Source organism: Dermacentor albipictus, chromosome 7 (assembly GCF_038994185.2).
Source record: "Dermacentor albipictus isolate Rhodes 1998 colony chromosome 7, USDA_Dalb.pri_finalv2, whole genome shotgun sequence".
Lineage (NCBI taxonomy): Eukaryota > Metazoa > Arthropoda > Arachnida > Ixodida > Ixodidae > Dermacentor > Dermacentor albipictus.
Genome location: NC_091827.1, coordinates 16480065 through 16503775, shown reverse-complemented (window position 1 = coordinate 16503775; position 23711 = coordinate 16480065). Strand labels below are relative to the sequence as shown.

The following is a 23711-nucleotide window of genomic DNA, read 5'->3' as shown; positions in this document are numbered from 1 at the left end:
ACATAATCCCGCAGTAGTTTTTTTGTATAACGTTCACTACGAGTAAAGCATGAAGGAAATAATTACACGTGACATACTAGCATGATGAAAACAACGAAATACCATTATTCAGGACACAACAACTTCCCTATTGAAACACACACACACTTTATTTATTTGCTTAATCTCTAACTAGCCAAGTAATTATACAATGAAAGCCTGTTAATTTGAAATTTCTTAATTCAAATTGACAAGATAATTAGAATTGCTCTGTTGGTCCATGCAAAGTCTTACATATAATAATAATATTTGGGGCTTTACGTGCCAAAACCACTTTCTGATTATGAGGCACGCCGTAGTGGAGGACTCCGGAAATTTTGACCACCTGGGGTTCTTTAACGTGCACCTAAATCTAAGCACACGGGTGTTTTCGCATTTCGCCCCCATTGAAATGCAGCCGCCGTGGCCGGGATTCGATCCCGCGAAAAGTCTTACATATGTGAATAGAAGAGCTCCTGCAAATTCAAACTCTAAGAACTGTGCAACGGTTATTTCCAACAAAGGTCCTCTCACCTCCCATGGGCTGCTCTTCAGGCAAACCTGAGCAAAAGGTGAAATTTCGAAGCATCGCTGGCTACTTTAATATCAAGTGCCGTGAAAATGGCAAAGAATGTTGGACATGTGGGAGGACAGCATGCATTACGCCTCCCTAGTTCACGGTTCACCCTCGCATGTTTTCCTCGCACCCACAGCAAGGCACGCGAGGTGCGTTATCGCACTTGTACTTTATATGGAACCTAGGCTTTTTCTAGCACACGCTGATGATGGAATGGAAAGATAAGAACTTTCCGATGTGAGCCCAGTGGGGGTGTTAACACAGTTTTGTGTGCCATATCGCGCAACTGATCGGGCAGCATAATTAAAGGGACTCTTTTTAGTTGGAACTTCATTTTATTAGAATAAATTTCTGGTCCCCTCGATGAGATTCTACTATACAATAAGTACTCCTGGTGGTGGAGGATTACTGATGACCGAACACTGTCAATCCCTTGCTCAGATATACAGTGGAATCTCGATGAACAGAAATCGCTTAAAGGGCCCCTGAAACGGTTTGGACAAATTTTGTAGACGCGTAGGGTACAGCTAAGGTAATCATTCGCACCACAATTTGTGTGAAGTGTCTCATATTAAGAAAGCTACAGACAATTACACGCTCCATAGTCATGATTTCTCCTCAAATCATTCACCGAGTGATCGGGGCTAAGCACCATCTTCACTGGCTCAGCGTCATGATGGCCATGTCGTGTCATCGACTTCCGGTTCTCTAGGAGCGAGCACAAAGCCTCTTCAAGCTCCCCGTCAGCTGCTTGGCAGTCGACCCCCAAGCGAGAGCTAGCAAAGCAGCGTGCATTGCGAGCATTCTGTTGCAGCGGCGGACATGTCTGGTATTCCGGAAACCAGAGGCGAGCTGGGCGTTTCGGCGGATGGATGGAGGCATAAACTCAAACTGATGAAGGAACTTTAACGTAGACGAACGTCAGCGGCCTGCACGGTCCAGCCACCTGGTGGCACAGAGCTTAGCCAGCCAAACAAAGAGCTAATATTGCGTTAACCAAGTGTAAAACATTTTAAACAATGGGAAAAACAATGTGTTAACAATTACATTCCTGTGAAAAATTTGCACCAGCAGCAAAGAATACACTTCATTACCGCTACTGTGTTTGGTTGAGCTCTGTGCCACCAGGTGGCTGCACCATTCACGTTTGCACTTCTGCTGTACCCGTGAAACAGCTCGCCAAACGGCCAGGCCTAGCCTCCTTGCACTTGCATTTACCCGAATACAGGACTCGCTAAACGCTCTAATTGTAGTAATCCACCAGTGTAAAGTGACGACCGCAAAGGCGCAAATCCTGGCGCCAATCGAACAGCGACTGTCCGATGCACTGCAGCCACTCCGCTCATCTGCTGCATTGTAGAGGGACACGATGTCGCAGCTTGACATTTTGACAGTCGCTATGTTTGCAGCCTACAACGAAACAAAGGCAAATCACGGTGCTCGCGAAAAGACTGAGACCGACACTGACTGCGGAGCTGTCGTCAACTCTGAGCACATGGTAAAACAACCAGACGACACTTGCTGTGTGCCAGAAGTGCTTTAGTGAAGGCAGAGTGCATTCTCTTTCCGTTACTTTCTTTTTACAGAAACAAGTCAACTAACATTCTTGCTATTATGAGCAACATTTGTTCACCATAAAGTTGGAAAAATTATTGATAACATGCCCTGGACCAACGTTTTTAAATTCCCTGGACAGCCAATCGGAGAGCTCGCTCTACTAGCGTCATTAAGGCAATTTAAGTCAAATGGTTAGGGGCGGCTGAATATTCAGCCAAGCAGTGTGCAGCGATCGGCAGCGATGTAGATTTTTAAAACCTTACAATAAATTACACGCTTTATGTGGAGCACTTAGATGCGTCAATGATCAGACAGACCTACTATAACGACTCGGTATGTTTGTACAAAATCATCAAAATCGTTACAGGGTCTCTTTAAACCGAACTGCCTCTTAGACGGAACACCATCCTCACTGTTGGTTGGCTTTTTATTCATGCAATGCTCAAGCTTTGTCTCTCAGTAATTCAAACTCCTGATAAAAGGAACTAATTTCCCTGGTCCCTTGAGGTTCCGTTTAAAGAAAGTTCACTGTACTAAGTTTATATTTTCTTTTTCGGGCTTCCACTAACATTAACTGGGACACCTGTATATTGATTGATTGATTGATGCTGAAGAAATAAAACAACGCAGAGCACTTACACTGCTTGTTGAGAGCAGCCTGCATCTTTCGTTTGAGCTTCTCCCTCAACGTGAGACCTCCCGTTCCTCCACCAGCTGCTGCACTGGCCCCTGCTGGTGTCTAGAAACAAAGAACGGGCCACCAACATTCAGTCAGACAAGAGCACCCACCAGCAACATGCACTGCAGTCAGTCACGCCGCTGGCACAAGCGCAGAACAAGCCACAAGCTTGAAAGAAGTATGAAAGGACCACCTGAGGCACAATCTATTTCACCACTACAAACAACAGCAGCTGTTACCCAACTTGGCTTTAATTTGTTTTTATGTCTAGCAGCAATTGCTTGTCACTATGACTACCTCGTAGCTACAGCAACATCATGAGCAACGTGAAACCAGGTGCATGTATTTGGGAGTAGGGTATCTCTACTGTTAGCTGCAGCATAAACATTCCACTTCATCTGCTTTTATTTCTGCTCCAAAACTGGCTTGCTACAGCACATGTATGTGATATCGTTAGAAAGATGCATCTATGTGGTGTGGTTAAACAATGGGATGTAATTTGAGTGAAAACTTACATTAGTATGGTAACGAATCAGTAATTGGTTTGATGAAGTATCTACTAATAAAAACTTGTTTGAGAATATCAAGTACGCTACCTTCAGGCTATGCAAGAAGTTTTCCGTGCTTAAATCAAAATTTGACATATAAAACTTTGCACTCATGTTAAATGGAATCTCCTGCCTGGCAGAATAATGCAGCAAGAAAACACGAATTAATTGCATGCTACACAAATCTGATCATAAACTGGGTTTAAACAGCAATTGAAGTATAGCCCTTCGGTTTCAAAGTGCAAATGGGTTCGAGCTGTCACGTGCCAATGTTTAGAGAGACCTGCAATTGCACTGAAAAGATGGTTGTGGCAATTTAAGCCAGGTGTGAGCTTCAATACTATCACTTCACACTTTGCAAATATGTACAGTCACAAGGTAAAGTATGAAAACATCAGCAAAAAAAAATTAATTTCTTCAAGCACCATTGCACCAAGTTAATTTTTTCAGAGCACTGCATCACTCGAACATGCACATATGGGTTGCATCACAGGGCTTTAGTCTGCATGACTAAACTGTGAATTAAAAAAAAAAAAGAAGGGTCAACCAAGTGTCAATGCTAAAGAAGACAAGGTCAACATACGTGCTTGTCCAAATGATTAAATAAATGAATTTTAATTATACGGCTCCATTCGGTCTGTTTCTCACGTTTATTATTACACTTACTTTGTACCTTAATCGTACCATATTTGACAGGTGCCCTCCTTCCCACCGCGCACGGTGGTAGATCTGCATCAAAGCACCCTCCCTCCGTGCCATCTGGCGGAGGACGTAGCAGTTAAGTTAGATGGCACTTAGCGGCGGCACGACAGAGGGTGACAGCGACACGTAGACTCACACCCCACCCTGTTTATGACTAATTACACCCGTTTTTGATTGTATGCTTGGTTGCCAACTATTGCTACGTGTTCTCAGCATGACGAGGCATCTAGTAATGCCATTTCCATGTTCATATGACATCTACAAGTCACCTAATGTACCATTTTTTTCTTGAAGTGGTTACAAGATACCCAGAACCCACATACACCAACTCTTTTGGTGTATGTGGGTTCTCAACTAAGACCTCGTTTTCAAAACAATTTATTTCGTGCTGGATGGGGTCTCTAAAACCTTTGCTTGCAACTGTACATATTTGAGCATGAAGTATTACCTGCAGTCTTGTAACGCAAATGGCAAACAGAGGAGTTCAGAGCAAAAAAAAGTTACCCAATAACTAATCAGGTCTTCACACAAACAGGCGAGCCCTATTTCTTGAGAAAGAGTTCAGCTGCTTTAGTTTTTTTCATTGTCCAGGAAACTTGTAAAAGCAACAAGCCAGCGTCCGGCGTACACGACATCCCATTTCTTGCTTACCACAACATCTTTCCAGTGGTCACAAACATACCATTGAACAAACAAATATACACAAGGACAGGTGACACACATTAAGAAAGTAAATATAGCCAAAACGTGACAAGGACACTTGTCCTACTAAGAGGAGGAAAAATACTTCCTTTAGTGGCTATCCAAGAAAAATGTTTATCTCCCCAAAAAAAGGCTTGATAAAATGTTTTCACACTGGATGCAGTTCCACATCAACATCAGCGAGGGCAAGGTGAAATTTGTAATGTGGAAATTCAATAACCAAACAAATTAGGTTTTTCATTTTAGAAATGTTAGAAAAAAAATATATCTGAGGGTTTTTTTCGCAGCCCAGAGGAATGAATCCTGCTGTTTTTGTAAACTTGGTTGTGGGGGAGAGGAGGTAAGTAGAAGAGAAAGTGAGACCAAGAGCTTACTGACTTTGGAGGCAGGACCTGGTTTACCCACAGAGACGTTGGGTCTGCAAGAGGAAAGAGAGAGAGGGCAAGAACACTTACTGCAACGAAAGGTAATTATCAAGTCTCACTAAAGTTTGCATTATTTCATCCACACATGCACTGAGATGCTGCACAAGTCGTCACTGACGAATGACAGGGCCATCATTTAGTGCATGATGACCATTTAAAAAATTCTTCACAGATGCACGCCAATCCGACAACTGACACATCAAAGACACCAAAGCTATATAAGCGAGTTCTCAACACTTTGGAAATACTAGGGGTCTGTTTGCCAGCTCATGACCGCACTCCAACACAGCTGCAGCATTAGAGCACGATTAGGGCTAGCTTTTTTTAGCAACAGCCCCCCAATTGCAGCACCATGGCATCAGCTTTCACCACTGCAGCTGTACGACCTCCTAGCTGACCTCCAACATGGATCTTCTATGATGCGACCCAGGAAACAAAAACTGCGGATTACTGATTAAAAAGAACTGGGCATATAAGCGGTCTATTTGAATTAGATGTATGCAAAATAACTTTTATGGCAAATAACTTATGTGGAATTCCGCAAGGTGGAGGAAGGTTCATGAAAGGGAAAAATTTATTCCCACCCGCATGTAGCACGAAACTACAAAGGAAACCCACTCGGGTTTTGCAGAAACAGAGCTTCAATGTTGAAGAAAACTGCCTCGGACCAGGATGAATTTTTCCTCCACTATGAAGCTTTGTAGCTGAAGAACCCGTGTGGGTTTTCTTTGTAGCTTCGTGCTACATACGGGTGGGTGGATGGCAATTTTTCCTTTCATAAAGTAACTTTTAGTTTAAAATCATTGATCATTGCATTTTTAATCAAATTTGGGGCTCCAACACCTGTTGCATTGCATTTGTTATCGACATACACCGTCGCATGTTGGGCTCCTCAACACAAAAAAAGTTGCGGAACTGCTCTTAAAGCTTCATTGTAAAATGTAAGAGCAGCCCTAAAACACCTTTGTTTGAATGTAAGCAACACATTGGAATGAGTGCATTGCCTTTCAAGGAGTATATTGCCAGGTAAATTTTTTAAGAGGACCTAACCTGAATGAAATTACAATGGTGAAACGTAGACATAGCCTAACACGATTTCGTCTCAACTCGCCGATTCATATCGGCTCAAGCGGTGCGAACTGCAATGCACTGCCTATTGTTCCTACAAACAACTACAAACACTGCTTTTCTGATGCGAAAGTGCAGAATTTATATGGTATTTCGTGCATCTAAATGACAAAAGAGCCAAAAAGTAAAAAAAATACATTCTCAGTGCAGGTTTTAGCAATGCACCGAAGGCTTTTTGATGACATCAGAGGTAGCTTACAATTCTTTGAATTTCTCATTTTATTTCACCATCATAATGATGCAAAGTGTGGCCAAGAAGATATTTATAGACCATTTTTGTGCCGCCCTGCACAATTGATAACCTAAGGCAGCACCCTCCGAAGATACCATACGCAGGCCTAACTTCAGCATGACAACACATGGACATTCACAAAATGTCCGGGAGACTCAAGATTATCGGTGGCACCAGATTGACAAGTCATGCCATTAGAGTGACTGACACTCACATTTCCAAGATTAGTTTTGCTGTTTGCTTTTCTCCACCTTGGATACCTGTTATAGAATGTTACGGTACCTGCAGGAATCACTGAACCATAAAAGGCTTTGTGCCTTTATGGTTCAGTGTTTGCTTTGAACCATAAACAGCTTTGTGCTCTCTTAATGCACCAGTGCAACTCACCAGTGTAACAGCAATCCTTACTGCTCATTTTTCTATTTGCGGTGAGCCTCTAGTAAACACTTGATGCTGGCATTCAAGAAAGGCACCTGACAACAACAAAGCAGTTGTGACAGGACAGGTGAGATGCAACAACAACTAAGGCTACTTTGTTCCCTAGAAAATCTGGAAGGGCAAGGATGCATATGACCAATGGCTGGCGTCTATGAGCTGTCGCACTGTCGCATGTCATTGAGCCGAGCTGTCACTGAGCTGTCGCATGTCATCGCAGACATGGCGTAGAGGAAAAAAGATGCAAGAGCCTAGAAAGTCGTAGGAGCGAGAGCAAGCAATCTATTGCACAAAGTTGCAGGTTCTCTGCTGCAAGCGGCAGTGTGGCCTTTGGCTTTCATGTTCACAGCAACATTCTCTACAGATCGACGTTTCTGTTTTGTTTTTAACCGTGTTCAAAAAGTGCTTCGTGCGCCTTTGAAACACACACCAATGGATTTCCATAACCATATTAAACGGAAAGAAGCAATTAGGTCACACAACTGCACCTAACTCCTTAATCCAACAGGTGAAATCATTTCAAATACTAGTACCTAAAGGGTTTAATCGTGCAGTTGACAGGCAAGCATCACGGAACAAGGGACAGATAACAGGCATTTTTTTTTCTTTTGGTCTTACAGTAACAGCTGGTAAAAATCGACATCTGCTTAAGGGTTCGCAGCGACAGCTTAAGAGTGCTTCCTTTGGTTTTCTCGGCATGTATTAGTAGTGGTACACGGGCAACGGCAGATTATTCAGACATTAATAATTCAGACACCAATACTTAGGACATCCTTGGTTACTCGGACAGCCCCCACATACAATGGGCGTAGAGAAAAGGCTGCACGGCTTATGAAAATGATTGTTTGGGGACAAAATAAGCCCCAAAGGGTGCGAACTTTCTTTAGTGTGCTCACAGAATCATGCTTGCAATAACCATCACCTCTTTCTTGCCACAGAAGGCCTGCGCTTTGTTTCTGAATGCATGAAATGTTCCTAAAGTAAGCAACAATTCACCAGATATAGGCACTGTGTTTAACGAACAGCGGATTTACTACAGTTCTTGAAGCAAGCAAGTATGCTGTTGGTAGCTTCACCACTTCAGCTCGTACAGCAACAGCCAACCAAAAGGAGCCCTTAAAGGGACACTAAAGTGAAAAGTGATTTCTTCTGCATCAGTAAATCACCGTTCTACAACACCAAAAACACCACTCTTACAGCGATAAGACGTTTGGTAAGCCAGAAAAAGCGCAAGAACGAAATACGGGTGGCGACGCCTACTTAAGTTCCCGCGCCTGGGGGCTGTGACGTCATAGATTTTGATGGCATCTTCTAGGGCCTAATAATTATATATAGCGGTACAGATTGACTACATTGTGTCCTAAAGGAAGCAAATATTAAACATGCCAAGTTTCGGGAACCTTTATTCAGCCAACGCGACCCAAATGCGAAAACAAACTTTGGAATCCCTGACGTCACGCTGACGTACCGGCGCTGGCGTTTCGGCGCGATATTCAAATACTGCTACTTGGACCTTCATTTTCTCATCGAATATTCAAACTATTTTCTTGAAATAACTGCCTGCAGGGTTCTCAAACAATGCTTTATTAGTCTAAACTGATTTATTGTTTCCCTTTAGTGTCCCTTTAAGCACGTCGGTGCGCTCAGAAAATAGGAGGTTCACTTTCACCGAAAGCTTTGTCAGACCAAACCCCAACATTTTTTATGCGAAGCATATTACTAGAGCTCAACCCAGCTCCTCAGGCGCGGCGGTGTCGCCTTCAATACCACGTGACACTGTGACGTCATGACAAAGGAGAAACGGGGCTCCAACTCGCGCCGTCGCTCGCGGCGGTATATAAGCAGCTGCGCTTGCCTCTGCTAGACACTCACGAGGTGAGATGCCTCCTGGAGACAGAGCTGCTCGTTGGAATGAGAAGCGAAGGTTGCGGCGTGCTACAGAAACTGTTTCTAGGTGGCTTTGCTACGGCGCAGCGGCTACGCGCCCCGCATCGGACGCGGTCAGCGTCGAGCAACGCAGCGTTCGGCGCGACAATGAAATGTGCGCCTGAGCAAGTGCTGCACGCCTGAGCCGACGCCGACGACACCGGCTTTTCTGCGACACGAGCTCCTTAACGCTGTCGCGTTAAAATAAAGGCTAGTATGCTTCGCATCCTGGGCTTAACCTTAGCTAAGCCACAGCCATTTTTTTGTTTCTGCTTTCCTCATCCTGTCACTGTAATTGAGGGAGACGAAAATGTGAGCTTCAAGCTGTCAGTTGACACCAAGATTCGCGATGCTCGACAGTGTTGGAAAGACAAGACTGGTCCGTGAACTTCAGCATACTTGCTCTGTTTCAAGCTTGTTTTCTTGCGTGTGCACTGACGAAACCTCTTTACAGGCATTTAATAGGGCTTCTTTTCAGGTAAACTACCTGAACATGATGCAGAGAAAATGCCAAAACAAGTGGTTTCTCAAAATCTCAATAATTTTTGCTCTCTGATCTCACTTTCGCGCGTAACCTGAAACTGAATGCAAATGCAGATTCACAAGCATGGTGCCCTGCACAACATGGAGAAACAGACTTCATGTAGCAATAGAATCGGCATACAGGTCGGCCCATGCTAATTAGGGACAATGATTAACTTAACGCAGCAATACACAGAGGGTCAGTTTTACTAACAGCACATGTCTGATAAGTCAGAAAGCAAGAAAAAAAAAGGACAAGTGACAATGCCCCTTCCATTACCAGGAGCAGCTCTCTGTTACATTAAAGACTGCAACAACAGATACCTGAGGCTAGCGCACTATCCCCAATCACTACATGAAAAATTACTTTGCAATTGTAACTGGAGGAATCCACCAAGTTTTACCACCTTCTACTACAGACAGAAGTGCTGAGCTGCAAAGATGCACTAAAATGAGCAAAATCCCTTCTTGCTCATCGATTGGCCACCAACCAGCAAGACACTTTGCAAGAACTCTGGCACAAAAAATTGTGCCAATCTGTAGTATCATTAGAACAAAGTCTTGACACTGAAAGAAAACTGGGTGAGACTGCAAACATGGAGTACACAATCTTTTATCTCTCGTCATTTCCTTTCTTATATTTGCTGCGAAAAAAAAAAAGGTGCTTAAATTTTTTTCAAGAAGCAGCACTGATGGCAGCATCACGATGCAGAGATATTGTGTACTTTGTGCAATAAACATGATGTCAAAATTTAATGTTCAATTTATATTTGCACGATACTGCAAGCACTAAGCAAAAAAAAAAAATAACGGCATTACATTTTAGTGCGACCATTTCAAGTACTGCCCGATTATCACACAGCCATGCACGAAGTGTTGCAACCACGGGAATGAAGCTTTGCAACATGCTGGCCACATGGCACCTCTACGGCTGTCTTGCGAAGGCTGTTAAAACCCTACAAACGAGGGGACAGCCTCCGAGATCGAGCCGCGCAGGTCACAGGGGGCATGGGAATGCCATCAAACAGCTCAGCAGGCTCAACAACCATGGCATGCCAACTTTATGTGACATTGATGCTCTGCAGCTATATTGGGCATCACCTTGTGACACCATGAAAGAGTGAAATAACTAGTGCCACGGAAATTCAAGCTGAGGGTTATTCTCATTTAGCTTGTATTTTGAACATTCTGTGACTCATAACTTGGGCTTGCATGAATTGATTATTGTAGTCTCTTTTGCTGTTAGTTCTTTTACGTGCTAAGAAAACACCTAGAGCAAAAATGGTGGCCTTAGAAATGTATTGCGGGGTTCCATTAACACTTTCGGGACCGGCCCATAGGCCATCGATCATATATGATCGACGGTTTTGCGCGCACTGCCCCGTTCAAATTTCCGCGCGCTTGGACATGTAGCTCCATCTAGGAGGTCGTCAGGAACTAGACTCTCGGTTTCGGCATAGTTTCTTTCATTTCCAGCAGGTGGCGATACGCGAGAGAGAATTTTCTCGATTGCGGCGGCGGCGGACGCAGTGGAAAATGGCGTCGTGCTCGCGTCCGGTTGCTCGAAAAGAACGCCGTCAATCGCGCGATTCCGCTGCTTCGGCAACGAATTTTTTTGATGAACCGAGCAGCGAAGAGTCTGAAGACGACTTCGGCAGCTCCGATTTTATTTCGGACTCCGATTCAGATGATGATGAGCCACGGACTTCATCTAGTAGCCGAAGGTGAGCATAGTTCCACATTCATTTCTTTCTGGAGTAGGTGAACGGGCTCGCTATATGTTCTCATTATTTTATCTTTATTGATAGGGTCTCAACAAGCTACGGCAATGATCTGCTTCCGCCAGCGCAGAAGCGGATTGAGTTTTCGCCGCGACGGGAACCTGGCGTGTACTTGGACGCAGAAGTGGCCGTGGCGCTCAGAAGCGGATCAAAGAAATTCTTGACTGCTCTGGACTTCTTTCTTCTGTTTTTCTCGATGAATGTGATCGAAACAATTTGTGACAACACGAACAAGTATGCTTGGACTCACATTTTGGAAAAACCAACGCATGCTTGTTCCGATGGATCTTGGGAAGAAGTCACCCCAAGTGAAATGCTAAAGTTTATCGGACTCGTAATTTACATGGGCGTTGTGAAGGTTCCTCGGCTGAAGCTGTATTGGAACGTAGGAGATCTGTACAGCGGTCTGCTCCCACCACGGATCATGCGGCGACGCCGGTTCATAGCTCTACTCGCAATGTTGCAAGTTGCAGACTTGGACGATGTCACTCAAAGTTCAAGAGGAAAGCTCCGATACATGTGGTGGCTCCTGCAACACATGAACGAAGTGTCAGCGAATCTTTTCCAGCCACATCGCGATCTTTCCGTGGATGAGCGCATGGTGAAATCGAAAGGGCGGTCAGGCATCCGACAGTATATCAAAGATAAAGTAACAAAATGGGGCTACAAGCTATGGGTCCTAGCTGACCCTGGCACCGGATATACTGTGCAGTTTAGTGTGTATACCGGTAAGCGTGAGCAGCCAGGGCCCCATGGCTTAGCTTTCGACGTAGTTTGCCAGCTGTGTCACAGATATCTTGATCAGGGCTACAGGATCTTTATGGACAATTTTTACACTTCTACTAGCCTGTTCAGTCATCTTCTCAGCCGAAAAACATTGGCTTGCGGAACCACACGCAAGGATCGCCGAGGATTTCCTGCCGAACTGAAGGATGCACGGTGGGAAAAAAAAGCTCGACGTGGCGACATTCGATGGTTGCGCGATCAGAACATCCTGTACCTTCAGTGGAAAGACCGGCGTGTTGTCAACATGATGAGCACGGTTCATACTGCAAATGACACGGTCACCGCAAAAAGAAGGGAAAGAAGGCAAAACTCCTGGACTCAGATATCTATAACAAAGCCTCTGCTGATCCACGATTATAATGCTGGCATGCTAGGCGTAGATAAATCGGATCAAATGATTGGATATTATAATGTTCTCATGAGAAGCGTACGGTGGTGGAAGACTCTGTTCTTCCACTGCATCGATATTGCATGTGTGAACAGTTTCATACTCTTCCAAGCTCACCGCACATTTCACCCAGAGATTCCTGAGCTGGCACGCACTGCCGGGTTTGACCACCTAGCTTTTAGAGAAGAGCTCATTCGGCAGCTTCTGAATCTTGACGGTGCCAAGCAAGCACACACGCCTCCACCACCCGTCGCAAAACATGCACTCCACAAGCCGGAAAAAGTGGCAAAACGCAGAAATTGCAAGCTGTGCTATGAGCAGAAGAAAATCGAGCTCAAAACTAATGTGTTTTGCAGCACATGCCAAGTTCACTTGTGTTTTACGACTGCCCGGAACTGCTTCGTCGAGTGGCACAAGAATCGTGGGACCTGAGTGGCTGACCACTGGTGCAAGCTAGATTTCACACAAAAAAGACAGTTGTAGATACGCGTGCCAAATTTTCACAAGCAAGAAAGGAGGCATTGTAGCACATTTTGTATATCTTGAATTTTTTTTATTATGTTTTTCCACTTGTATATCCATGACTTTTCCAACTTTTTTATGTTGTTCTTTCAGCAAATCTTGAATTTGAGATTTTTAAAAAAATATTATATATCACTTTTAAGTCTAACCTTTCTTTATGCATGAAAGACCATCTAATTAGCTACATTTTGATAAACATTGCAGCAATATAGCGCAATGACTATTCGTAATAAAAAATAATTTTTGACACCCATCAGAATTGCCTGTTTTTTCCCCGGTCCCGAAAGAGTTAAAGCACACAGCATAAAAAAGTGAAGTGCCACGCAGAGCAACGCAGATGAGAGAGACATCACCTTTAAAAATTATTTTCTTGTCTATACAAAAATTGGCAGTTTCACTCAAAGAGCGAAGCATTATCAGTGACAGCAGGGTTTAGCATTGTGCTCGAACGCTTAGGATGGTGTTCTAACAATATGTGCAGTAAAGAAAATTCAGCATGAGCACATTGTGAGCACATTGTTAGCACGCCATTCAAGGAGCTTGAACGCAATGCTTAACCTTGATAATCCTTCACCCGTCGCATGTGGCATAGTTAGGGAAAGCCAATATCAGTATTGCAAGCGTCGCACCTCGATGGTGCTCAAGACGAGACCAACGGAAAACTGTTGGCATTTGACAGCACCAAATGAAAAGATTAAAGGGACACTAAAGGCAAATACTAAGTTGGCGTGGACTGTTTAAATACCATCCCAGAAATCTCACACTTGTTTCGTGATAAAAAAAAAAGTCTTCATTCACGAGAAATTTGGATCTGAAGGGTCCAAATACCTTTTTCGTAATTCAAATCTCCCGTCACTTAACCAGGGGGGTGGTGACGTTGCATACGTCATCACCACCCTTTGCTGCTGTCAGTGAGTAAAACGGCGCCCGACAGATGGCAGTACCGAGCCAAGACAGAGTGGTGGATTCGCCGCTGCAGCTGCTTTTTGGTCAAGTGGGGTAGACTGTTCAGGCATCCCGCGACATCACATGGAAACTAAATTCTCTGCTACTTGCAGTTTGTGCTAGTTTCACGAGCCAGCAGAACTAGCACAGCCCTACGCGATAACGATACTGAAACATGAAAGGGTGGACAGCACGGAGTTGAGCGAAAGCGAAATCTTTAGACCGCCAGTGTCGTTAACAGTAATTTCAATGAGTTTTTTTTAAGAATGAAATGGAACTTGTGGACAAGTAGCACTTTATTTCATCTTATAATACAACAGAAGCATGTTTTTTGCAAGGAGTAGTTGAGTACCACTGACAGAATTTAACTGAGGGGTGCTTTCGTCATCAGGAAAGTACTTGAATGCCCTGGGGGAGTCTCTAATCATGTCCTGCACTTACCTCAATTTCTCGATTACTAAGGCTCTGTTCGCGATAATATTGATGCCTTAGCAATTCTCGAGCACTAATCTATCACCTTAGTTGACTTAATATCTGCCTTTCGTGTCCCTTTAAATACGTTTTGCTGGACGTTTACTGTCCGTTACCCTCATACCAGTATACGCACACAACTGCTCGGTGGAAACACTAATGTTTATGAGCACAATGATCACGCCTGCAGCGGAAGGCAGAACATCGCCCCGTGTCTGCTGCAGAGCCGATTGAGCGGGAACGACATCCACCTTGCTGCATTGTTTGCGCAGCCGAAAGCACCGCGCATCGCTCGCATCTCTGAAGACCTAATGTGCTTATCAAACAAGACACCAGCAATCTCGCCGTGCGGGCCTGCACATGTGCCATCAATACCAGGAGAGCACGGCGACGATATGTATGCAAACCTCAACTGTTTGTATAACTGCTACACAATAAAAAGTGTTAATCTTTCAGAATTAATCATTCTCTTCTTGCCTAAAGAATGCACTGAATTTGAATAATTTTACTGCACCGCCTCATTACGCAATTTGTAAGATGATTAGGCAGTAAGCCTTTCTGTTTACACATTTAAGCATTGTTCTTGCACACTTCTTTTCCAAGGAGCGACATTTTTTTTTCTGCTCACTCGCACTCATCTCAATCACAAAATGTGTCAGAAAAGAATTTAAAAGAAGTGTACTATGAACAAGCGTAGTAAGCATTGTTGATCTTGTGCCTTTTCTCGCCTGTATGAACCATTAAAAAGTCATACACTGAGCCGTCAACTAAACAAAGACACTTTATCAATCATTCAAGAAAGTGAGAGCAATGTGCAACAAATTCTATACTTTAAAATTTTAGTTTACTCCCTTAAAGGTGCATTTTCATCACCTCTGTCAAAACAAGATGGCAGCCAAAGACTGAACTAAGTCGGCCAGAAATACTTTACAAAAACATGTTGTCATAATAACAACATCAATCACACTTTTTTATAAATAAATCAGCGATGGTTAACCTCAATGTCTGGTGCGAGTGGCAGGAAATGACCCCAAATCTAAAAAAAAGAAGAGTATAGCACCACGTTTTGCACATAAGCACCAGCAGGACTGTGAAAATTATTTTCAGACAGGCCAAAATCTTGCTTCTTTTGCCACAGTTGTGCCAAGCTTTGCCAAATGTGAAAGCAAGCTCACCTCACTGCGTCCGCCGACGGCCAGTTGCGGCGAGTGCCATTGGCGGCACCCACCGAGCCCTGCTGACCCTTTGACGTCTCACTGCTGGAGCTGTTGCTGCGCGACCGGTTCTTCTTCTTTTCCTCGTCGTCGCTGCTGCTCAGTGACTTTGACCGCGACCGTGACAGGCTGTGACGGTAGTAAGACTTTCGGGGCGGGCTCGGCAGCTTGCGTGGGGCAGGCGGCGGTGACGATCGCGACCGCGACCTCTGCTCCCGGTCATGACCCTTCGGCGACCTCGGAGATGAAGTGGAACGCTTTCGGCCGTGCCCCCAGTGCCTGGACCGCGACCTGTATTGTCGACGTGTTAGTTATTCAACAGCCTATTTTCATGCCCACTGCAGGACGAAAGCCTCTCCAATTACCTACCTGCGTCTCATACTAGCAAACTCCACATTATACCTGTAAATTTGCCCATTTTGTTACACTGACTGCAGTAAACCTGCATTATAAGGAAATAAATTATTCAAAATATCGATTTACTTGTAGTCTTCCATGTTTTCGCGTTCTTATGACTCTCCTTTAGCACATCTGCTTTTAACGAAGTACTCCTTATAATGAAGTGAATTTTGTGTACAGATTACTTTGTTACAATGAAGGTTTAGTGTAGTTCTTTGCCAATCCTGGTCATGCTTCCTTTTGCTTGGCACCCATTCCTAACCCTTCCAACTCCATTCTGCATCCAGTTACCTGCCTTGCGTACTGCATGGCCTGCCAAACGCCAATGCTCTGTCTTAATCTCAACTGCAACAACGACTACCTGCATTTTCTCTCTCATCCACACCGCTGTCTTACTGCCAAAGTTCGGCTGTAAATTTACAATCCATTTCTCATTATTAGAAACTGGATGCTCCGGCAATAAAGAAGTTACGTTTAGGTGCCTATAATAGTCACTGAAGCTGTCATTTAAGGCATATATAGGCATAAAAAGCTTTCTTCAGGCATGCATAGGCCTAATTATTATGAGCTTCAACTTTGCCTCTAAGTACAATTTATGATTTTCTAAGGAACACAGTCCACTAAACACTGGTTTTGTGATATTCAATTTATTTTCTCGATAAAATGGGATGAGGCAAGTTGTGTGGGTTACAAGATTTATCTGAAATAAATCTAGTGTGACTAGACACCATGAGAAAAGCTGTGAAAGCAATGCCAAAGAAGCACCATCTAAAAATTTCTCGGTTCACATTGTGTCTTGGAGAAAAGCAGAAAAGGAGCAATCTCAACGTCCGCAAAAGTTAGCCTCACGTATTTGTACTTCAAAACATTCAATGGTCCACTGCCTTCTTCCGGTCAGAACCTTTGACACATTTGTAGTGAAAGCCAAGAATTTTTGATCGAGACAGGTTGAAGTTTCGAACAAACGCTCAGCAGCAGGTAAATGTGGATTATAGCGAACCTTTCCTGAACGCCCAAAATTCGCTCCCCATTCCCGGTCAGAGCGGCACCCAAGCAGTCAGCTTTTCCGATTATGTCAGCTAAATATGTGAAGTGAGCAGACAAGTATGCTAGGATCACCTTGATGTGTATCATTGTGTAGAACAATTCGAGCCCTTCGAGTATCAAGAATAAGCATATTCAAACAGATAGGTGTATATGCTTATTGCAATAGGGTCGCTGGCGATAGCTTTGAATGTGGTGTGCGACAACTAGAGAGGAGATTTGCTGGTAGCGGAATGAAAAGCCAAGTGTGTGCAGACGTTTTCACACGAGATGGGCGGACAAGTGTGGCGAGCGGCTATGATTGTCATCGCACACACATTGTGCCTTTTCTTGTTTACATGGGGTCTAGCGACCGGAAAGCGTATCATACAGTCACGTTTTGGCAATGTAACAAACTTCAGTGCCAAAAAATTGTGTTTTCCGAGAACATATGAACCAGTAAAAAATAAGAGTAACTGTATTGGGTTGTTTTTTGTGCTCACATCAGCGAATGTTGGTGCCAGAAAATTGTAGGTAATGGGATCGTATCAACAAGGTTTTACTGTATGAACAGGATGAGACTAGGGCAAAATATCAAAAAAGACATTTTGAGGCCCTGACAACCCAATACAGTAAAACCTTGTTAAACTGTACCCACTTAAAGAGTAGTTTCGTTTCAAAAGTAGTAAAGTCAAATCCCCAACTCAGCAGCCATTGAACATATAGCGTTTTGTACCCACATAAAATGTACCAGCTTACTGCGTACGTATTGGTTAACACGTAGTGTTTCCACTTTTCATCATGAAATCATGGCAATAAGGCGACCTGCCAGAACAACGAGCCTCTGAGATCAAAACGGCCTCCAAGCGCAAACGCAGAGGGCGCTTGGAAGGGTGAAGCCACATCAACATCAGCATCATTTCGGTGCCATGCCAGAGTCTGAGCGTTGTGGCCCAAGTTGTGGTGTCATGCAAGCTAGGACAAAAACTGGGTGCTCACCAGAGAACAAAAATTGGACATCTTTCGTGCTGTCAAATGTGGCATGAAGTCGGTGTTGGCACGCAAAAGGGATCTACCATTGGCTACGGTGTGTGGCAATCGGAATGCGAAGGATAAGTCGGTTAGCAATGCTGCTGCGACCGTGAAAATACGTTGGCTACGAGGTTCGACTTTTCGAGGTTTGACTTTTCGCCATCATTGCCTCTGTTACTGCCGAAGTGTCGCCGAACGACAGTGATGAGGACGACATGGAAAGCAACAGCACGGGCGTTTCAGGCCTGACAGGGGCAGATGCTGCACGTTAGGTCAGCCTCATATGGGTGTTTGCGGAGAAGAGGGGGCTGGTGGAAAAGCTCGCCCGTAGCTCGAGTGAGTTTGAGGCTGCTGCCGTCGCTGCTGGCCCGCCGCGGCATCAAAAGAAAATAGCATACTTTTGTCATGCAAAGTGAATAAATACTGCATGTTTTCTGCCCTTTCACCACACTCTCTCGTAGTTCCATTTCTAACAGGTAAGTGGGCAATGCCACACTATTTCGGTTAAGCAGTACTACCACTTAGTACATACTTTTTCTGAGCGCCAGCCAACTACGGTTTAACGAGGTTTCATTGTATAGGCATCAACATCAATGGGCATTTAGAGGCACAATAAAGGTGCCACTCAAACATTTCCAGATTGATAGTTCGCACTAATATATTGAAGAAAAAGAGAGGCATTTTGCCTAAAGTTCCGGTCTCTGCTGATTACACAGTACTTAGTTTCTTCTTGGGACCTTTTTTTCTCGGGACCTTTTTGATAGAAATAATGAAGCTTTTGGCCCAAAGAAATGTACAGACACCAGCCTGGAACTAGCTGGAGTGGAATTAACAGAACTCTGCTGTTTTAATTCGATAGACCCATTTGCACACTTCTCATGGGCGACAATCAAATCAGTACATCCTATCAGAAGAAGTATAGCAATTTATCAAACCTTGAACGGCTGCGTGATGAAGTCCAGCGGCCCCTATGACGTGGCGAGCTCAGTCGCGGTGACCGGGATCGCCGCCTGGAACCCCGCCTGGAACGGTACGACGCGCGGCCTCGGCTACGGCTTCTGCGGCGAACCCTGCCGCCAGACGACGACCTACGAAGAAATAATGAGGATACCAGATAAACAGCAACAAACTCAGTACAGCTCGTTTTAGTTCACTGACCTCAAAAGTAGGGGTATGCAAATATTTGAAACTTCGAATAATGAATAGACTATAGTCAAATTTGATTCAGTCTTCAAATCCAAGTCACTATTCATCAATGACAATATATTTCGAATTCTTTCCAAATATTTCACGTCAACTGCGCCCAAATTAATGTAAAGTAGGAGCAGGAATACGGTACATTTTCACCGCTGTGGGCACAGTACAGACATAAAATATGAGAACGCGTGCAGTGGAACTGGCTACATCACTTACGTAGCCATACTTTACAGGCTGTACAGCGATCATTCGCACTCTTCAAGAGCCCTGTGCATTGAAGAAACTACTTCTTTGCTCCTAATGCTCTACTTCTGCCTTTAACACTTCCTTGACCCCGCCTATACCCATCAATAGCCCATTATTGATGGTTTGAACTTCAAATTTCGTCCCGATCGGGGCATTTTGGGATAGCTAGCATCATCCAGCACATAAAAGAGGGACTATTTTTCCAGTTTCACTTTTGTGTAATTTTATTTCATGTGGGAGTATATTTAAAGCGACTTTTGGTCGGCCGTGACAAGCGCTCGCAGCTTCCAACACGATGTCGACATCAAGCGCAGATGCCCTTTGGAAACAGCGAATTTCGACGGATTCCAATGAGTCTGCGTCATACTTTCTTGATGGTGGTGGCGGCACACATTCGGAAGGCGATTTTGATTCGTTGGACTTCAGCGCAGACAGCGAAAGTGTGTCGAATAGGTCCGGAATGTCAACAGGTATCCGCGGACAAGTTTCGTTTTCTACTCTGAGGCGTTTCATCGCTGCCACACTCACATCTAAAGATATCCGGTGTGTTCTAAAGGTCACTGTTCTTATCCGCAGGGCGCCAACGTCATTTGAGCAGGACCACTTGCCGGTGGCGGAGCAACGAGTAGTTTTGCGCAAGAAAGCGGCCGGCAGTAGACCTTGGCATTGCAAAATTATTCCGCTCTGCAGCGCCGTGTGGTGGTTCCTAAGAGGCGTCACACAAGCCTGACAGCCACTAGGGCAAACATTTTCCTTTGTATTCAAGAACTTCCACATATAGAAAGCTTACATTTACAGGAATGTTGTATACATCCATTTTGTTTAAAAAGCATATTTAATTTTTTTTTTTGTTATGTTCTCTTGGTGCAGCATCTATGTTTTTACGGAGTTTTCTCGTTTCCGTAACATCCTTTTATTAAATAAATTTTTGAATTGTTAATAAATGTTCGCTTGAAAATAATCGCATTAGAAAGCACATTCATTCCTTCTACAAATTCATACCATACATTTCAATATCAAGCATTTGCTGTAGCAGAAAAAAAAGATTTCAATCTCTAGACTACCCAAAAATTGACAAATTTCTCGCGCACAGGAAAGTGTTAATAAACAACACTTCATAACGTACTACATAGTGACAGAAGCTGCTAACCTTAAGAACACTGGGATGTTAACCTCGTTTTATATTAATTTTGATAACAGCTATTCCTCACTAGAAAACTATTCGAAAAGTATTCTATATCTGATTCGCTTCTGCTGCTGTTCACACAACACACACATAACACTAAAAGTGCATCTGCAAAAGTGGACGGGCAGGCACATAGTTTCCAAGACGAGCAACTGTTTTAAAACTAGAAAACGTTTGCAAGGCGTACAAATAAAAGTTCCACTTATTTCATCTATGAGCAAAACAAATAAGGCAATAAGAAAATTTCATCATTTCAATATGCATTTTCTGAATAATAGTGGATACAGTTGCACAGACATTTCAAGGAGGAGAAGAGAGGGGGTGCACGTGATGGTGTGCCCTGCCCCCCCATCACCCATTAACCAAGAAATGTAGTTAACCGGCGTCGAATTAATGAGTGCCTACAGTACTTCACGTGCAAAAGAAAAACCATAAACCGTCATGAAAATCATTAGCACATTTTAACGGAGCAGGAAAAGCTCTACTAGGGTGACCACTTTGATTAAAACTCAAACATGTATTAACGAAAATGCTTTTTCGAGTTGCATCTTCCCTTAATGCTTCTGAACTTGAGTTCAAAACTTGATGACCATCGCTCTATGAACTCCACACCTACCTAGAACTTGAGGAGCGCCTTCTGGACGACAGACGCCCTCGGCTCGAACCGTGAGAGGAGCCAGCATGACGATCCCTGGACCTGCAACAAAAGTCAGCATCGTTTACACATCTGCCAACCTGTGAACTCGAAAATTTTAGGGGTGCGCGAATACTCCAACATCCAATTTCGAATCAAATAATGAACACTCAAATAATTTGATTCGCTAATCAAATATTCGCAGGTTTATGATAGTGTTGGCTCTCTTCATGATATAGTCATCCCATCGTCCCACTACGTGTGACACTTTCAGCCGTGGAAGCACAGTGGATCCCATAGCGTGGCTGGCTTCGCTTCGTAGCACCAATGAGAAAATACTGTTAACATGGTACAAAACTGCATCTTTCGTCAACGACTCTCAATTTTACTGAGGTGAATTCTTTTCTCATTCAAATTTGCTTTTTCCAATTTCCAGATAATTTGGAAGACGTTGCAGCTCCTTCCATGCAAGAAAAATCCATCGGCAACTGTACTTACTTGCATAAACGGTGGAACTACAATAGAATGAAATTTCGATACCGAAAACTCCCATTAATTTGACTCCGGTAAGTTCCAATTTTTCGTTTCGAATCCTGACCAAAGGTCCCAGCTGGTGTCCACGCATGCATTTCTATGGGCCCAAACTTTAGTTACAGTGGAATCTTGATAAACAGAAATTGCTTCAACGTAATTGTCTCTTAAATAGAACGCTATCCTTATGGTTGGCTGGTTTTGTATTCATGCAATTATATTCAGCTCTGTACCTCAATAAATAGAACGCCTGATAAACAGAACCGATTTCCCTGGTCCCTTCAGGTTTCGTTTAAAGAGAGGCCACTGTATTTCGATCCTAAAATTGGCCTTTGGTGGATAATCCGAACTTGAGTCGGCACGCAAGTGCCTGAACCCTATGGTGACCCAAACAGCGACCTCTTCAGTGGCAGTGCCCGTCTCGGTGGAGCTTAGGGCACAGAGAATGCATTTAGCATACGCCATTGCAGTCGAAAATGCCTACCCTAGGAAATTTCTAGTAATAACCGCAGCTCACAATGTCTCATGTTACACGATTCTAACGCTTGCCTTTTTTTTTTCTGGCAATTTGGGTTGAAAGTTGCCTGCTCTGTGCACTCGGATACGAAACCAAAGCCGCCGTCACAGTGCTCGCATGTAATACAAATGTACTGCGATGAAGCTCGCTTTAGAAAACTGGCTGCTATTGTGCAATAGCACCTATTTTTCTTGCTAAGAAATTGGATGCACATTAGATTTCTACTTTGTTCAGGAGCTTCAATGTAATTTCTACGTTAGTTTTCTGCTTTAGACACGTTAAAAAAAATTATGGGGTTTTACGTGCCAAAACCACTCTCTGATTATGAGGCACGCCGTAGTGGAGGACTCCGCAAATTTCAACCACCTAGGGTTCCTTAACATGCACCTAAATCTAAGTACACAGGTGTTTTCGCATTTCGCCCCTATCGAAATGTGGCCGCCGTGGCCGGGATTCGACCCCGCGACCTCGTGCTCAGCAGCCCAACACCATAGCCACTGAGCAACCACGGCGGGTTGCTTTAGACATGCAGAATGTGGGTGCGCATTTGAGTCGGGTACGTGTTAGATTCTGACAAATGCTGCCAAATGAATAAGTGGTGTGTTTTGACATTTTTAATGCATCATGTTTAATTCGACCTGCCAGACAATTCAACCAATTTTGTCGGTTCCGTTTGGGTCAAATTAACGGAAGTCAACTGCATAACGGATCGGACTGCCAGTTTGCCAACTTCACTATATCAAGGTCTGTAGTGGTCTTTTATTCTTTCTCAGTCTATAGCAACCTGGACTACGCTAATTTCCACATATCAAGTGGAATCAAGTAAACCACTCCTGAGGCACAATGCAAGTATGCCTTGGCATGCTTCTTGCCACAGTCATTGGTGCCTGTTGCCAGGCTGGTTGGTTCATACTTGTGGTGCAATATGATGCGAAACATGATGTAGTAATAACAGGACAGGAGAGAGCATCCCCTCTGCCACATACCACAACAGGTGCTTAATGTGTTGCCACCACAAGAGACTGCTACAAAAGAAGAGAGGCGTTCTTTCCTGTCCTGTTCTTACTTCGTATTGTCTCACCTCGTATTACACCACCCCAGTCATAAGTATTTATTGCATCCAATGCACGATTCAAGCACAAGCATGCAAGTTACCGTAGCGTAATTTTCTACGATTACCATGGACCAATATATACTTAGCTTCATACATAGCAGGCATGTTACAAAAGCCAGAGGGACTTCTCTCACTGCTTGTATTTGCAAACAAAAATATGTATGAAAGAAGGATATAAGTACATTCAAACATACATACAATGATACTGGTTTTAACAATGCATCTACATAACAACGAGTAAAGAATGCACTGTCAACTTTTGTATGTGTTCTAT

General features: G+C 43.8%; 1 protein-coding gene across 4 annotated transcripts in view; it reads right to left on the bottom strand.

The window, feature by feature from the left end:
- LOC135914402 (CLK4-associating serine/arginine rich protein) overlaps positions 1-23711 on the bottom strand; it is a 56627-nt gene that overhangs the window by 10637 nt on the left and 22279 nt on the right. For 3 of the 4 annotated variants that reach the window (XR_010568302.2, XM_065447238.2, XM_065447239.2), the window contains exons 13-17: positions 21258-21338; positions 18948-19100; positions 15520-15849; positions 5162-5201; positions 2792-2891 (exon numbers count right to left, since the gene is read on the bottom strand). Coding sequence is in view for 2 of the 4 variants with exons in the window: in XM_065447238.2 (XP_065303310.2) it covers positions 2792-2891; positions 5162-5201; positions 15520-15849; positions 18948-19100; positions 21258-21338 (704 nt within the window). In the remaining 2 variants the exon portion in view is untranslated. Of the gene's footprint in view, positions 1-2791; positions 2892-5157; positions 5202-15519; positions 15850-18947; positions 19101-21257; positions 21339-23711 lie in introns of all 4 variants that reach the window. The other variant, XR_010568303.2, reaches the window with a different exon arrangement.